Source organism: Euleptes europaea, chromosome 8 (genome assembly GCF_029931775.1).
Source record: "Euleptes europaea isolate rEulEur1 chromosome 8, rEulEur1.hap1, whole genome shotgun sequence".
In the NCBI taxonomy this organism is placed as follows: domain Eukaryota; kingdom Metazoa; phylum Chordata; class Lepidosauria; order Squamata; family Sphaerodactylidae; genus Euleptes; species Euleptes europaea.
Genome location: NC_079319.1, coordinates 36,938,486 through 36,957,527, shown reverse-complemented (window position 1 = coordinate 36,957,527; position 19,042 = coordinate 36,938,486). Strand labels below are relative to the sequence as shown.

The window sequence follows — 19,042 nt, the reverse complement described above, 5'->3', positions numbered from 1 at the left end:
AGCATGTTGGGTCGGGGTGGGGGTGGGTGGGGGTGGGGGGGGGAGGCTTAGACCCACTTCATTTAAAAAGGTCATGTCTAATTTGCTTTTCAGAAAATGAATGCTGGAAAGACCTTTTTCTGTCTGAAACACTGGAAATCAGCTTCCAGTCAGAGTTCAGCAGGCCGTACTGGTATTACAACTGATCTCCAGGTGACAGAGATCAGTTCACCTGGAGAAAATGGCCACATTGAAAGGTGGACTCTATGGCATTATAGCCTGTTGAGGCCCCTACCTCCCCTCCCCTCCTCAGGCTCCATCCCCCAAATTTCCAGGTATTTCCCAGCCCAGACCTGGCAACACTACATATTGGTCTGACATCATAAAGCAGCTTCATAGGTTCTCATATTCACACTAAATTTTGTTATGGCAAGTGAAATACAAAAAAATAAAAATAAAGATTACTTTCCATTTAATAATAGTTTTGTATTTTAGATAACATTCTTTTTTATTTATTTGCTGGTTGCAGATTTTTTATTATATAGACTTTATTATATAGACTTATTATATAGACTTAGATGCTTGTGCAATCTTATGCAGAGCTACTCTAGTCAAAGCCCAATGATTTCGGCGAACTTAGAGTAATTCTGCATAGGGTGCACCATTAAGTACATCTGCATCACTGTTATTGTGCTATTGCAGTGGCACATCACTACTGATGAACTTAACTGAACTAAAATTGTTTCATATCTCTCAGTTACTACAAGACAGGCAAAATGTGAAAAAAAAACCAAATTAATTTTAGAGAATAACATATCGTTTTGCTCTTGTTTGCATGTGTTTTAACAACCATTGCTTAACTTTATCAAGCCAACTTTAATTTCACTTCTTCCATAACACACTCATAACCCATACAGGTATTTGGGTGGGTAGGGGTGTTTGCCATGGCACACATGCAGAAACCAAAAGGAAAACGAGTTCACTTTGGTAATGTTGCAACAGTCAGGAGCTGCAATGCAACAAAGTGAGTGCCTGCAGATACGTATGCGAAGCCAGGCTTTTCTATTTTCTTGGAACAACACCACCCCTTCTGTGTACTTTTCAAAACTTTTCTGTGTACTTTTCAAAAGTACAACACGGAGAGGCAAGGGATGCCCTGCTATTTAAAAACAATACAAAACCTGGCTACATGTGTGCTATGCCTTACACAAGAGTTACCATCTTTCTTCAGCTTTAACAAATAATGTTTGGGGCTATATCACTAAACCTGAAAGAACACTTTCCTGTGAGCAGGATCCATTGAATGAAACAGTACATAATTCTGAGCAGAGCTGCCCAGCATCGCTCCCTTCATGGCTGATCGAACAACTAAAAATTAAAATGCTTTTAAGATATAAAAATTTTGGGTTGACCCATTCCTCTGCCCTGTGGTGCCCAGTGAACAAGGCTCCATGTAGATCATTAACAGAGCATGTACACAGTAGGCCACTAGAAGAAACTGGCAGCTTATGCACATCTCTCCTATTCTTACCCAACCCATTCCATCTGTCTAACCAAGAAACACAATAAAACAGGGGCTTGTTAAGCTTTGTGGAGTTCCCTTTGAACATGGCTGCTGGGTTGTTCCCCTTCAATATGTTTTTTTTACTGCACTCATTCAGACAGGATTTTTAAGTCAAGTCTGTCTTTACTGAATCAGCAAATAAGCCTTAGCAACAATGATTCAATAAAAATAATAATAAAAAAAATCCATTTTCACAAGAAAGATTAAAATGCATAATGATTGTTTAAAATATCTCAAAACAAAACTTCCTTACAATCCAAACAGCTAATGACCTAGAGTAGAGCAGTCAGTGTGCAGGTCAACCATACTTACATTGGCATGCCTCATCGTCATCTTTATTTTTATGACAGAAACAACAAACCTTGCCATTTGGAAAGCAATAAATTTATCCTTATCTGCCAGTAGCAATATTAATTTATCCTGATGTGACCTTCCCAGAAAACGAGCTATAATGGTTATCAGAAATCTTTTACACTCAACTTCAAATCTTGGGCACTGGGATGTTACGTGGGCCAAGTCCTCAATGGACCTATAGTCACAGGGGCAAACTCTGTCACTATATGAAATCCCATTGAAGTGGCCTTCCAAAACTGCAAGTCGTAAAATGTCTAGGTGTGGCTAGGATTTTTAAAAATAAAACATCTTTTTGTCTAAGAAGGTATTTATTGGACACCAAAAATAAACTTAGTACTTCTTTAAAAAATCAATAGGGAAATATTTTTTTGATTTTGTTTTTTTGCAATTGCTTAATATTACTATTAGAAGAAGGAGAAGAGTTGGTTTTTAAATGCCGACTTTCTCTACCACGTAAGGAAGAATCAAACTGGCTTACAATCACTTACAATCACCTTCCTTTCCTCTTCCCACAACAATCACCCTGTGAGGTTGGTAGGGCTGAGAGAGCTGAGAGCTGTGACTAGCCCAAGGTCACCCAGCTGGCTTAATTTGGAGGAGTGGTTCACCAGATTAGCATCCGCCGCTCATGTGGAGGAGTGGGGAATTAAATCTAGTTCTCCAGATTAGAGTTCACTGCTCCAAACAACTGCTCTTAACCACTACACCATGCTGGCTCTCAGGCTGAGTATCCCTTATCTGGACATCTGATATCTGGACTGATCCAAAAATTGGACCTTTTGAGCTGGCATGCAGGCATTACTCACAGGTCCTCAGCAGCGCCATTGATGGTACAATGTACACAAAGTTATTAAAAATATTGTTTAAAATAACATTCAGGCTATGTGCATATATATAAAACATAAACGAATTGTATGTTTAAACTTGGGTCCCATCCCCAAGATATCTCATTATATTTATGCAAAAATTCCAAAGTATTTCAAAATATCGAAAGATCCGAAATACGGACCACTTTTAGTCCCAAGCAGTCCAGATAAGGGATACTCCACCTGTACTAATCTACATTTCTCTTCATACAGAGAAACAGAACAAGTTAACGACCTAAATATGAGGATTCTCAATTCAACTTTCAATCATGTCTCAATGCTGTAAACTAGTATCTAGAAATGTTTTAGTAATAACCTGTAAAGAATTCCATGCAGCTCATTTGTGTTCTTAATTTTTTTTGTGCTCTCACTAAAATAACAGTAAAATCTGTGCTTAAAAATTCAATGATCTTCATTTTTTAACCTAAGTGTACCCTTTGTCAATACTGTGCTAGTGGCACCATAAATTCAGGATTCTTTTAAAAATACCCTTCAAGTACCAAAAAATGTGGCCCACAGGGGTAATAAAATCTGTGTAATTACCTGCTGTAGGATCTGTAACTGGTTGACTTGCAATGCCAGATGGTGGTTCTTGAAGCTGGTATGTCGCATTGGAGGAAGGGGTTGTTGGACTGGTATTGCTGCTTGCCATATAATGTGAAGGATACGGAGAACTGTTATAATACTGTGCATATTGACCCTGGCCAAAGCTGGGGTAAGATGGATATTCCTAACAGAGTGGGGAAAAAAGCTGTATTAGACTTTCCCATTAATATGCTGCTATGTTTCAGTGTATATTTCTAGAACAGGGGTCAGCAGCGTGGAGCCCATGGGTGCCATGGCAGCCAACAACCCATTTCCTGGTGCCTACCAAGTGTTTTTAGAAAGTTTTGGGCCACACGGGGCTTCTGCCTGGCAAGGCTTCTGATTGGCTGTGCAAATTTTTTAAAACATTACTTTGGCAGTAGCTGTCACCAAAGCACCAGGATCTTCAATGTGTAACTGAATATAAAATGCAGCAGCCATTTTGTGGATGGCTCTGTCTCCTGCAGCAGACATTTTGTGGCAACCATTTTGTGGCTGCACCCACCATTTTGTCAGAATTCCAAAGGTGCCCGGCCCACAGACTCAAAAAGGTTGGGGACCCCTGTTCTAGAATCTAAATATGAACAAATGCCTCAGTTTCTCTGCCCTCTTGGATTTTGCTCAGTAGACATCATGAGTATTGGATGCAAATTTTGGAATGTCCTAACTACCCTCAGAATTCATTTGCATAAACAGGAAACTAAATTTTAGATAAAATGTAAAGTTGGAAATAAATCTGTAAAATAACTGTACTGTTGGATTTTTTTAAAAGAAAAATGTAGAAAAGTAAGGGAGCAACAAAACCCCAAAATTTACCGTGGCATCCTAACAAAAGTACCTTCTTCTAAACCCACTGAAGTCAATGGGTTTAGGAAAGTGTAATCCTGCATAGGATGGTACTATTAAAGTACTTCTCAACTTTTTATGAAGAATGAGGGTACATATGACATTTGCTTACTGAGAAAACCTTCCCTCCTCATTTTTTTTTTTTTTTGCACACTGTCATTTGGTACTTTTTTATATAATTACCTGTTGTGAACTATTAAATCCACTAGAATTTGTGAGTGAATTATTTCCAGCATATATTCCAGATGATGTTGTGAAACTGCTTCCTGAAATAAACAAATACAAAGCTTGTATGAATCACCAAAACAGTGTATTTAATAAGAACATATATGGTAGTTGGCTTGATATATTTGTAAATATTTTCTCTATGTTAATGCAAAAATGAATCATGCTTTGGTTGTCATGAACATATTGTATGAATGAAGTGATACACTATGGAGGAAGAGATTAAGAAAACCAGAAGCAGAGTTCCACATGCAATGGAGCTTTTCCATCTCTTCCTTCTGGCTGCAACCTCTTGCTCCCCATAAAAGCCCTAATACTGTGAGAGACAGCACAGAAAGCCATAGCTGGTCAGAAAAATAGCAGAAATCAAAGCCCCCCCCTTTCATGAGTCTAAGTGCTTTTTGCTCACTCTGCTGCCTCATTGGAGGTTGTCCAGTGATGCCAGAACTCTGCATTATATGAAGGTTACAAAGTTGTTCCAATCAAATACATTGAGAGCAGAATTAAAATTTATAATCATTCAGGTTTCTTTGAGATAACCATAATAGCTACATGGTGCATTTCGTGGGTTCTGCCCTCAGGTAAGGGATTCATGACAGAATATTCTGTTATATGAAGAGCTTGAGGAACCCACAGAAAACAGGCATGTGATTGACCACCTATTGTCTAAAGAGGTACAGTCCAAAGAAATAGCTGCACACAGTGTCTCTTCTGATCATGTACTAGACTATAAAAAGTTTTCAGATCTGAATGTTCTTTTCAATATAACTGAAGATATATAGAATGTGCATCTCTGAGTACTACTGCTATTACATTTTCCTCACGCTATAGAAGCAATAGGGAAGTTTTCACTCAAATCTCTCTGGAGCATATGTGCTTCTCCAATAGTGTCACATGCAATTATAGTACTTTAGCAGTTCCTTAAATACAGCCTTGGGCAGCAATTTTCTCTTGCATGAAGTTGCTGTTGCCCCAACACTAAGAGCATTATTACATGACATCTGAATAGAAAGGCCATTGCTTAAATGTGTCTGGACACTGCAATGCTCTCTCAACCCTGGCTGCCCAAAATGGACAGATGGGCCCTCTGTCTTAATGCCTTTATCTACAAAAGCTATACTTTCGAAAGGGCAGCAACCTCCTGTTAGACCCAAAAGCAAATTTGAACATATGGACACTTAGAGTGCAATTGTGTGGAGGAGGGGGTAGGGCAAAGGGAAATCAAAAAGCTGCAATTGCCAGGAGGATAAAGATGCATTGAGATAGCAAAATATTGCCATAATCTGCCCCGGTAATTTATCATCATTATGGGATAATAGTAGACTAGTTCATGAGGTACAGAAAAAGACAAGATGAGTGGGAAATGGGCCTAAGGTGATGGATCAGAATACAAGAGTTCCATTCCCTGCTGTGTCGCAAACTTGTGTCTCTTTTCCAAAAAAGTATGTTTCCCTCCCAACTCTCTTGGTCTCTCTCAAAATAATTTTGTAAATCAATGGTGAAATCAGAGCAACAACCTTTTACCCTCCATGAACCTATCTGTGATTTGAGTGATACAGAATAACTTCTAAGCACTTGTGAAACATTAATAAATTCTAAGTTGTTGGTGTACAACTGCTTTTTAGGAAGCAGTGGAAAAAGAAAACCTGAAATACATAGCAGTCTTGAAATTGTCCATAATTTTTAAAATGCCATGTCTAAAACTGCAGTCTTTGGCTATCAATTCTTATTTTAAATACCTATGGATGTAACAATACAGTGTGGCGTAGTGGTTACGAGTGGCAGACTCTAATATGGAGAACTGGGTTTGATTCCTCACTCCTCCACATAAAGCCTGCTGGGAGACTTTGGGCCAGTCACATGCCTCTCAGAACTCTCTCAGCCCCATCTATCTCACAAGGTGTCTGTTGTGGGGAAAGGAAGGGAAGGTGATTGTAAGCCACTTTGAGACTCCTTAAGGTAGAGAAAAGCAGGGTACAGAAAACCAACTCTTCTTCTACCCAAAGCTCAGCAGCAGCTCAAATGGCCATTCACTGCAGGACTCTTACAGTTAGCACTGTTGAATGGAGCAGGTATCTGTTTCTGGAGGGCGTCAACAGGTGTTGGAGTCGTAGGTGCCCCTGCCTGTGCACTGTACAGGCATGTGGCCGTAGAGTAGACAGCAGTGCCTGGTACAGTGACCAGTACTCTCCATGATCCACCACTACAAACACTACATTGATGCAGAAACCTCATTCAAAGCTGAAGATATGTATTTAAAATACTTATATGCTGCCTTCCTCCCAAGCATCTCAGGAGCTATCAGCCTATTTCTAAGGGGACGTGTGTTACGATGGTGGCTGGGAATGGCACTGCCACGCTGCCTTCTCAGAGGCTTCCGGCCACCGGAAAGAAATTTAGCTTCTGTAAAAAAATTAAAATTAGGAAAATGCTCCCATAGACTCCAATGGGGATACGACACCATAAAAAGGTGTCGTAGCTACGCTGCTGAGGGAAGGGGCATCCCCGGGCGAAAGGGGTTAGGAAGCTGCCTAAAGGCAGCTCCACCCTCAGGAACACCTCCCAGAATCCTGGCGTGAGGACTTGCTCCACTGGAATGCTGCCAGAAGGCAGTGCCTGTGCCTGAGTCCCGAGCTGCGACGTCCTGGCACTGGCATGAATGCCACCCGTGTTGGTGTAAGTGCCCCTTTATCATGGATTAAATTGGCACTTACCCGGCATGGGATCATGCTGGCACCTAAGGAGCTTCGCCCCCACCTCCTTCAGGATTGCAGCCTATGGCTCCCGGAAGAAAAACCTCTTTGGAGCAATGTACATATCTATTGGCTTTCTGAATATTTATAAACATACATGCCTGAAATGTTTTAGCAAAACAAAGTGTTGCCAGGGACATAGGAAGAGTTATTTCAAAGGGATAGCCTATTGGCACACATCCTTAGAGCAGAGAGCAGACACGGTTGCTTGTTTTAGGATTTAAGAATGATAAAAAGCAAAGAGGAGCTAAAGGATGATTAGTGATTGAACAAGAGATATGACTGACTAAAATGAAAATGAATCATTCTGGTCAGGTTTGTTGTATTCATAACTTCAAATTGCCTAACTTATTTGTTGTCATGCTTTAAAATAGCCTTTGTACAGTATGTACAGTTGGGTTAGTAAAGAAGCTGTAAAGAGAACTGTCTACTGACTAAGGTAAGCTCCATTGACTGGAGGTATCAAAGAACAGCTTTGATACAAGCATCAATATTTTTGCAAGACATACAGATTGGATGCTTTTTTAAAATAAATATTTATTCTTTTTTTGAAAAGGGTACAGGAAAGGAAAAAATTGGGGGGACCGATTGGGGAAAGTTGTACAATTTGTTGTGTGTCCGTGTCCGTCAAACCCCGTCTACATTTCTGCTTTGGTTGTCATTGTTATTAATATTATTGTAATTAGTCTTTTTGGAAACACCAGGGGGTGAAGGGAGGGGGAAAGCATGGGGAGCAGGGGAATGGTCCTTGTGTTATGATCTTTCAACCCCTGTCTAGCTTTGTACTTGGTAGTGCTTTGTGTAGTCCTACGCTGCTCTTTACTAAATATTTGTTCTGAGATGCTGTCTCTCTATAATAGGTGTTTGGTCGAAGATTTTGGACACACATAACTGAGTGCCAGCACCTGATAGCAATAAGCAATATATTTAAGTAATGAAGGAAGACACAAGCTAGTTAAATATGCCTTGTTCACATTTTGTGTGTGTGTAACAACCCAAGAAAGATTCATACATATATCCTCATTATATGCCAGACTTCATATGCTGAGCATGGCAAACATGAAGGGGGTTTCCATTTTTAGCTCAAACAAATTCTGGGAGATGGGTTAAGAGATGTTCATAACCTTTAAACAAGATGACTTGCATCTCTTTCGAGGTTTAGTGCAAGAAAACACAGCTAACAGGAAAATAAATTAAATCTGAAACTACAGATCAGAATTTGCAGCTATGAAAACCTTTTGGAACTAAGACTTCAACCCTAAGTACAGTTATTAAGGAATGTACCACTAAACTTTGAAGGACTTCTGAGAAAGCATGCATAGAATCACACTACACATGTAGCTACTTTGTATAATATTTCAATATTCCCTTTAATTAAAAAATTAACTATTTTTGTATTTTGTATACACACATATAAATAAAGTAACAATAGCATATAAATAAAGTAACAAGTATATCTGATAAGTTTTAATAGAAATGCAGAAAGCATACTTAAAATAAGTGCTTATTATTTTTGTACACATAAATATTATCAGAAAGTTCACAAGCCAACTGCTACTGCATCTAGGCCAGCATATTATATGAAATATCTCTTTAATCTCATGGTAACTATTGTCTCCTCTGGAGAAATACTGGGGTCTTTCAGACCGTAACAAACATGAAACAGGTTTCTGAAAATTGTTATGTGGGCCACCCAGGGACACCAGCTTAGAAGTGCTTCAAAATTCTTCAGAGTTCACAACATTTTAACAAGGTATGTCATAGCACAAAGGCACACTATTATTGCATTAGATTACAAAAAGAGAAAAAGATAGTAATCACTCTGGCATCTAACATTATGGTACATAGAATATTAGTGCCACAAAATTATAAACTCTGCAACTAAATTAAACCTGTATCATATAAAATGTGAGAAATATACTGAAATAGCCTGTTCACAAATGATGCTATAATTGAGACAGTTTCCACATGGAAAGGTTTTGTTCACCATTTCAAAAAAAAAATCCCCTTGATATTTTTTACAGGAGTCATTAGTTAACAGTGCAATCCTAAACAGAGTTACACCCTTCTAAGTCAATGGACTGCAATATACTTAGAAGGGTGCAACTCTGTTCAGGACTGCACTGTTAGCCTGCAATCCTAAAAACACTTAGTTGCAAGTTATACAGAAGATTTATATAGAAATATACTAAAAATCCTTAAATAAGAAGCTAATCAAAGAATGAAAATACCAAAACAACAACAAAAAAGAGAATCTATTATCTGTTCTGTATCATTCTCAGATAGGAGCTGAACCACTAACTTGCTAGTTCTATATACACATTTTTGTGTGTTTGCTGTCAAGTCACAGCTGACTTATGGTAACCCTGTAGGGTTTTCAAGGCAAGAGATGTTCAAAGGTGGCTTGCCATTGCCTACCTCCGTGTCAATACCCTGGTATTCCTTGGAGATCGCCCATCCAAATACTAGCCAGGGCTAACTCTGCTTAGTGTCTAAGATCTGAAGAGATCAGGCGAGCCTGGGGCTATCCAGGTCAGAGCATATATACATGCATGCCTACTATTTATATATTTAATTCCCAGCTGTGCCCCTTCCTGTGGATACCTAAATCCGCAGTTGGGGGGACACTGACCCTCAACAGATGTTTCTGCAGACTTAGGGGACTATTAAAGACTCTGAAAAAGCACTTATGTTTGTTCTAAAAATGCCTTAATTTTAAGTAAAAAAAACTTCACATAGCTGAAACGGATTATTTAAAATCCCATTCTCTGTGTTGTAAAATGGCTGGTCTTAATGCAGACCTTATGTCAGATAGTCTCCTATGTCATGCAGTTTTGTTATCAATTCAAAAGGTAAAAGTTTCCCTCGCTTACTAGCAAAAGACCAGATCAATACATCCTAAAAGCTATTCAGTATCAATGAAGTATGATCCATCTACTACATTAACATTAGTCTGCTTCATAACATCTGTTCTAAAGTTTCCAGAGGCTCAGCAACCATGTCTTTCACTAACACATCTAAAATAAGAAATTATATTTCTGGTGAGTTTTAAATCTTTTAAAAATCTTTCTAAGGAGAATTAGATTACTGATGTACTGACAGAGAAAAAACATAAAATATATTAGCCGTAATGTGAAATATCAAGTAAACAAAACTGCTTGGGGGGGTGGGTAATCTACAACTGATAACATCTAAACATTCATACAGCTTCCCAAGTATACGGCAAACATTAACTAAATCATTCTGACAAGTAGGGGACAATCATTCTGACAAGCTTGTAGGGGATGTCATCTTAAATTTACAGATACAGAACATAATCCTAACAGATGAAACTACATCAGTTTATATTTATAATCTTGATATAAATTTAATGCAGTTCTGTTTTCAATCACAGCAGTGAACTATTATTTTAAACATAGAATTTCTATGTTAAAATGTTCATTTTGACTAAAGAAAGAACATTAATATGTTACTTTGAAGGGGTTAATTGTAGGTTATCATTCATAGAATACAAAATACTAAATTTTAACCACAACAGTAATTTTAAAAGATGTTTATAATCAGCTGAATTACACACATCTTAAAAAAACAAAAACAAAAATATCATCATTAAAAGAAGATATCAGCATCAGCTGGTAAACATACATTTTTCATTCATGCTTTTTAAAAATAAATAAAAGAAACTAAAATCATATTTAAACCCAATTGATACTAGTTATTTATACTGACCTTGCATCTGGTAACTATATGGAGCTTGCCCTGGTTGGGGAGTGCCAAAGCTAGCACCATAGCTTAGAAAGCCTGTCTGTCCAGGTGACTGTGTTTGTGTCAATCCACCTTCTGTCTTGATGCCTGCCCACAATGCACCTAAATCAGTTAGTGATAGCAAAGCTATTTGTTCATATTTAAACACTGACAGGGTATTAAATATATCACATACATGTATTCATGCACTTTAAGTATCCTGAGTCATACCAATCTATATTCCATTTAATTGGGATTTAAAACAATATGATCCTCCTAGTAGTTCAACTGCCATAAACTATAGACTGAACTATTTCATAATCATACATAATTATTTTAGAAATGTTGCTAAATAATGCAGAGAAAAGGCAGACTGTGTGAACTTACATTGGCAAAACACAATGGGGTGTAACCAACCATGCAGCTTCAAAGACTTAACGACACTTAAGTCTTCAGAAGAGGAGGCAGCAATTCCCACCCATTGCCCCGATGCTGTTATTAAGGGTATGCTGATCTACCAATAACAACATTTCAGAGGGGGCAGTAGAATGCAGTGGGAGGGGGAAGCAGGAAAGTGCTGCTCTGCAAAGTCCATAGATGGTTGGATACACTCAATTTTCAGCTTGAAATTATGAATTATACATTAAATATCTCTAAGATAAGTGACCATTCCAACTTCTTTTGTTTATGTGTTCTGCCCACACAATAAGACCACTTACTTATTCATAATTACTTCTTCTAGCAGTTGCTATATAACCATGCTTTATAGCCAGGGATGAACTAACATTTCAAGGTAAAAGCTTGTGAAGATGTTGGTGTGCCAACAAACAAAAGTGAAAGAGAAAGATGAGGGTTGTACTTGACTAGAACACCCTATAAGCCAGCCGAGCTTCAGTGGCACGGTCAGCACCTCAGGGGCATCTTGGACACAGAATTTGTCCTCCTGGGGCAACACTCTGACCATGACACCACACTGGCACGCCTGCAAATTAAGTAGGAGCCAAACCTCAGGGCTACATGTTTGGGCTGCGGAGACTGAAGAGTTGCTTCTAATGAACAGGCTGAGGGAAGAATCAGGTGACTGTAGGGTATGGAGAGATGGCAGCTGGGAACAAAGCATGTGTGTGTGTGTGTGTGTGTGTGTGTGTGTGTCTTTGCTGCCAATCATCCTGAGCAAAAGTTTGGTATGATTTTTTTCTACAAGATTGAGTAAACTGAAATGGAAAAGGTTGTGGATAAAGAAGAGCCAAAGGAAAGGGGCCAAATGCAAGGGGCGTGGTAAGGAGAAAGGGGCTGCACTAAAGGGGGAAGGGAGCCCAGTTATACCTGTTGGCAGGGGCCCATGAAAACCTGGAACTGGCCCTGTTCTTTTGATAAAATAAAAGGTAAGATCAGCAGAGAGGCAGCTCAAAACCTTTAGGACAGTACTCCTGAGATGTGCCAGTAAAAGTAGACACACAGCACATCCAATGACATGTTTCTAAAATCCTGGAACAGTGACCTACTACTTTCCAGACCTAAGCTGTCTTCTAAAATATTTATGCCCTATCATAGTAACTTGGTAATTAGGCACTGCTACTAAAATGTAACTCTGTCATCACAGATAATACTACTACCAGCAGCAAACTAACTTCCTAGTCCAACGTAACTTCATAAATGTATGTTTCTCTTTCAAATAGCTCTACTCACCATATGATGGAATTCCATATGGCTGGCCAGGTTGTGGGTATGTTGAATAAGCTGTGGCTTGCTGCATCCCTGTAGTAAACTGAGTCTGCCCATATGCAGCCATAGTTTGTGAAGAAGGAGTAGGAAGAATATGTGGGTATGGTCTGCTATTTGTTGCACAATGACAGAAAACAGGAAAGCCTTTGCATTAGATAGAAGCATGCAACCATTTTGGTTAAACCAAATTCCTTGGTCACTGTGCAACACTAATTAATTAATTAACCAATTTTCTATGTCTAAAAATACATTTTCAGATTGTTCATACTTTAGTCTCTCTCAAGGGTAAACTGATTTCAATTTGGATTTAACAGATGGATTCAATTATAATTATAAACAGAGTTTTACTTTACTTCTTTTTATTTTCTTAAAGAAACAGACATCTTACTTGGAAGGGTATATCTGTGGTGGGGAAAACTGGTGAGTTTGTCTTGGGCTGAAGCCACTGCTTCCAATTGCTGCATGGAGGAGGAAAGAAAGCATATGGAAGTGTAAACACACACACACATCTAATCTAAATATTATTTTTACTAAGGGAACTCAAGAAATTTAACAAAGTTTAATTAAATTAAATTAGTGCCAAGTAATATTTCATTTGGGTCCAGACTAGCACAACAATTTTCAATTTCTTCATTACAAATTAGCCATTTTAAAATTGGTCCTAAGGGACCATTCGTAAAATATGTCATACATAAAGCTATGTCATAATTAAAGGTCCTTTTAACAATCTCTCTCATTTTTTGTTCCCGTTGAACCAATGCGGAATTCTTCCTTTGACAGAACTGCGCCATTCGACATCACCATTCCCAAACTGATTACATACTTTACGAATGGTAAAATGTTAAAAAGTGAACCATTTTACATCATGGCCACCTTTCATTCAGTACATGATCATGTTCTAACTGGTGACATTTCTTCCTTTTTCAATGATAAAAGGCATAAGTCTTTTGGTGAGGAGTGTCCGTTATTATTGTCTTTAGTATTCTTCAATCTGTAGACACGATAAGCCAAAGGTTACCAGGAAAATTCTTTGCTGACCCAACATCATGTTCTAAGGATATTTTATAATCACAAGGCTGATTTGGAAGCACTCTCATTAAGTTCCAGCCAAATACACCTTTATTTTCCATGGCTGAGCTCTGATGAGGGGAAAAGGTCCTGCACATTTTCAGCAGAAATTTGCTATGGCTATTGCTGACCGGGTAGTGCACATATATTCATCAATAAAATTCCACCTGTAATACCTGGAGCAGTTAATTAAAAAAATCTTGCTTGTTTTAACTAAAAATGTTATAGTTAGTAAATGGATAAAATACATGTGTGTTTTTTTAAAAATAATTACTACTATATCATGTCTCTTTGTACTCACAACAATGCATTTGAGACAAAAATATTTTAAAGGAAAGTACAGATTTAAGAACTAGATCTAAAAAGTGCTTGTAAAATGCCAGCAATAACATCCCTATATTTGAACTAAGAAAAACTGCTAGATAGTATGAAGCAATTGAATTTGAAGACAGATTTGACAGCTGAAGGTTGAAACAGCTGGCAAAACGAATATATACATAAAAATTCACTGAGTGCAGTGTAGCCTTTACGCTGAAAGAAACAAAAAAACAAATAAAAATTCAATATTTTTCTTATGGCTATTTTACTCCTCTTTCCTTACCTGATCCTGAGAAACTGTCTAAAGACCCGTCTGCTGTGGTAGTAGCAATCTCACTGCTGCTCATTGGCTCTGTTTTAACTAGAAATATAAATAAAATATGTTCTATATATACTAATGCATGTGAACTAATACCCATGCATGCATACACGCACACACACACACACACTATATGAAATTTTAACCCTTGTTCTTTCTACTTAAGGTTATTTTAACGTCTTATTATGGTTTTTTTTTTGCAATTGTTATGCTGTGATACTTTAATTGTTTCCTTGATGATTTGTTATAGTTTAAATTAATATTGTACACCACCTTGTAAACTGTTTCTAGGCTGAGAGGCAAAATGTTTTATTAAATAAACAAATAAATATTTTAACTGCTTAGGGCTTTAAATAAAATTCCTTTTAACAGTTTCATCTAAAACAGCTTATTTTGGATATTTTACAGATATATATGGCATTAGAAAAGATATAAAACATTTACTTCTTGACAAAATAATTAAAAGACATTACAACAAAATGGAATATACTGCCAGATCTGGACAAGACTAATGAAAAACAATGTATACAATGTACACCGGGCAGCACTATCCTGAGTGTGTGTGGGGGGAGGGGGTAGTTGCACTGTGGCTGGGGATGGCACACTCACGGCGCAGCCAAGCCACCCCCTGAGAGGCTTGCTGTGCCACACCCAGCAAGGCAAAAATGAAAGCTCCCCCAACATCTGTGAAACTGCTCTTTGCAATTCCATGAGCTGTGCCACCATTTTTGCTGGAGTAAGTTCGCACCAGCAAAAGTGGGTGTTCACAGGACGAAAGAGCTCAAGGAGCTGACTAAAGTGCCCTGGCAAGCCCCTACGCCGGAGGTAAGCTGCCACCACAGCTGCACCGGCACCCGTGCATGTTCTGCTGCGCCGCTCCCCAGTGCCGGCTTAAAGTGGCCCTGCGCCGACATAAATGTCCATTTCACCAGAACAAGTGGCATTTACGCCAGCACCGGGGTCACGCTGCCTCCTGAGGGCTCCCTCCCCCTTAGGATTGCACTGTCAGTCTTTGTTTTAACATCTAACACATATAATGAGAAGGGATCGTATCACACTTTAAATGGAGTTCAACCCAATCAGGTTGTTTTGTCAGACTTAACTCCCATTCTCTCTCTCTCTCCATTCAATACATGTGCGCGAGTGCGCGCGTGCACACACACACACACACACACAGACACTATAAGGGAGAAAACAAACAATTCTTAAAATCTCAGCAGCAAATCAAAGAAATCAAACTCAATGGAAAGCTTTAGAGACAAGAAAAATCTTTTTCTGGAATCTAAAGTTTAGGTAAACTAATGTGCCATGGTTGTTCCCTAATTTGTGTGATGCACCACAGAAGAGTGTTCCTCTGCTTAGGATAGCACTGTTCCTCTCGTTCTAGCTGTCAAAATGATCCCCCATATGCCATGAATGTGTATTGAAATCACTTCTGCTGTGCTTCAGAAACCCCACTATTCAAGTATACTGAAATTTTTCTAAAGCACTGAAGGACTTTGGTCCATATTTCACTATAATGTTTTCTCTGTGTTGCCATTGTTTGCTATTTCAGACGTATCTCTGCATAATTCTTCTCTATCGGCCTACCAGTTCTCTATAGTCTTTCCACATCACTAGCTTGCATTGCCATTTTTTATTGCTTAAATACTTCTACTGGACATCAATACACGAGGGGGGGGGAGACATAGAAGCTGCAACCTTCAAAATGCACTAGTCATATAAATACACAACAAATTGCCAAACTGATTATTGTCTGTTTTGCTTCATTGTGTAGTCAATTCAAGATACCGTAGCAAGACGTGTAGGAGAAACAAGTGTGGAGCTTAGCTCAAAGTGCTAAGGACTCAAGCACTCACACTGCTGAACACTCAGTTTCTCATAACTGAAGCAAGACACAAACACATGGTTCACATACAAAGGCATGGTTCATTCACAACTGCTTGTCAATTTTCAAAAATGCTGCTGACTGGAACATTATCCTATAGTGACATTTATCCATAATCCCCAAGAGCATCCGGATAGTTGCCAAACGAGGCATTTGTTTCAACATGATTCTATTTGCATAGAACAAAACTGTAATGCTAAGGACCAAATTTGGATGTAACTTCTGAGACAAGGCCATAATCCTAGAGAGCTGTAAGTACCAGAGGGGAAGGCTTGTGTACAGCTGGAGTTATTTTGAAGGTTTTTATTGCAACAGGCTAGGAAAGCCACTTTTCATTTAAAACCAGCTTGTCTGTCCAGCTGGATAACAGACTGCAGTAAGCATTTTCAAAACTGCTCTGGCTATATGCAGGTTTCTCCTCTGCTCATGTACACAGCTGCCTAGAATTGAGCCTGAATGTTTGCACTTGAAAAAAAAAAAGTTCTCTGCCAACTCATAATGATGGTGCATGTACACTGAAGGTTCCCCACACATGTGCATTGCTGTATTTTCCCCGAGGAATTGTAATTAAATTTAACCTGCTGTGCACTCACCCCAAAGGACCAACCATAAGTGGAAAGACACTCTAAAATTCATTCACTCCTTCCAAAACAAACATACCCAAGAACAACTAATTATTTAAGATCTAGTTGGACAACAACATCCACACTAAACATTTGGAAGAATCACAAGAGAATTAATGGATCCCAATAAAGAAGGTACTGAACAAAAGGCTGCTTGATTGGTGGCCACACAATGATCAAGTCAAGTAGGAGCACGCAACTGCTAAACCATGAGTCTAATGGCGGCACATCACACCATTTTTATGCAGTAGTTCCATTGTTCCACCCAAAAAGATGGGTGTCATCAAGCCAGTCCAGGATGGAGCACAACTGTAGGCCTTTTTCCAAACCTGGAATGGAGATGTTATCAACTGGAGCTACTTCTGGCTCACCTCCAGCGCCAATGGTCCTACTCCAGTGGTTGTTGCTGTAGTGGCAAGCAAGCAGGATTGTTGCTCAGGGCATTCAGACTGTGATACAGGCAAGGGAGGTTGCCAGTTAAATGTGTGAGTGACTCCAAAGAGAGAAAGCGTTTACTGCAGCCACTGCCTCCTCAAGTGGAGCTGCCCCTGTGGCCAGAACAATCCTAATCTCACCACTATCACCACCCCGTTTGTCAATAGTGAAGAGCAAAAGGCACTGTGACTTTAACTCCGCAATATTCTGCAGCATGAATTCATTATTTATACTCATGAAGTATTTACTGAACCCTTGATTGTTTTTAGAAAATTAATTTGATCTTAAGGATAATGAAGTAACAGTTTCCCAGGTAAATGATCCCTGAAGCATGAATCTTTAGTGTGGTTCAGATGGCACACCATGGTTTGCCACAATCAGCCTTGCGTTTCAGAAATACTCATACAAATCTTACTTTCGTGCCACATGCAGTTTTGCAGCAAATTAGTTTGCCATTATATCAAAACTGACAAACTATGGTTTGCTTTTGACCAGGACTCCAAGAATTAATTCAATTCAGGTATGTAATCCTGGTTTGAATGAAAAGTGCACAAACACAGTTTGCTAGTTTGCTTAAAACAGCAAGCCCTTTAAGTGGCAAACCCACATTCTGCCAACAGGACAAAAAATAGGGGAAATGACATTGTGTGAGGAAGAGTTTTACACGTTATACAAGTTATACATCATTGTCGGCTTCCCCATCTTCTTTCCCCCCCTCCCCCTCCCCCACACGCTCTTTGACTGCGGGTGTTACACAGCCTGACTGTTACACAGACCCCCTCAATGATCCCCCAGAAGCAGTACCTCTGGGAGCACCATGGGTTGCAACAGGAACAGGCAGGCAAGAAAGATCCACTTCATTTGCAGCTCAACTTTTTGGATCCAATCCATCAGATGTAATATTTTCACATTTTTATTTTAAAATAAAACGAAGTACGGTTATATTTTAATGGGATGATAAAATAAAATATGTAGAGCTGTTAAAACAATATGATAGCAATATTGTGATAAAACAACCCACAAGCACCAAATGATTAAAGCATTCTTTTCTAATGTAATAATTCCATATGAAATTTTAGAAACGCTGTCAAAGAGAAATGCATGAACACTTTTTCACTTTGTGAGCACGCTGTCTCCTTACTTCTACGAAAACTTCTTCACCTTTACTTACAGGCAGAAAGAAACCTAAATACCTCTACTGAAGGCATGAGTTCCATTCATGGTAGTCTCTGCTCTCTCTACAGAGAGTGTGTTTCCTCTTCTACTAAAATTTTCATTTGTACAAGATAAGTGGTTTTCTGTGGGTCCTTACACAAATGGAAGTTTTAGCAGAAGAGGAGGTGTTTTCTGTAGCGAAGACTAGTGTGCACAGAATTGTTCAAGCCAGTATATTTTATAGACAGTAGCAAGAGTCAGAGAATTAGACAATCATGCAAGCCAAACCTATCTCATTAATATAAACATTAGAATATTAAGTGGTTTACAAGCCTATTTCTGTGGCTCTTATCATACTCTGCCTGTTACGATTGTCATGTGACATGGATTCTGCTTGGACCTTATCCATACAGTGGATAGACTCCAACAGTCGCTTGTGCTAAGTGAAACTTGTTGTGTCCCTACTTGTACAAGACTTTGTGCAATCAATTTCTGGGCAATATAACATATAGGGAGGGAAGTACTAGGTATTGCACAAAATCTTACACAAGTGAAACTGTGTTAAGTCCATTTATACTTTTGCTTGCATATAGTT

General features: G+C 38.8%; 1 protein-coding gene across 1 annotated transcript in view; it reads right to left on the bottom strand.

Moving 5' to 3' along the window:
• Positions 1-19,042, bottom strand: part of EYA1 (EYA transcriptional coactivator and phosphatase 1) — a 106,254-nt gene that overhangs the window by 71,611 nt on the left and 15,601 nt on the right. The window contains exons 4-9 of the mRNA XM_056854234.1: positions 14,311-14,388; positions 13,030-13,099; positions 12,606-12,751; positions 10,902-11,039; positions 4,378-4,460; positions 3,307-3,493 (exon numbers count right to left, since the gene is read on the bottom strand). Coding sequence (XP_056710212.1) covers positions 3,307-3,493; positions 4,378-4,460; positions 10,902-11,039; positions 12,606-12,751; positions 13,030-13,099; positions 14,311-14,388 — 702 coding nt within the window. The remainder of the gene's footprint in view (positions 1-3,306; positions 3,494-4,377; positions 4,461-10,901; positions 11,040-12,605; positions 12,752-13,029; positions 13,100-14,310; positions 14,389-19,042) is intronic.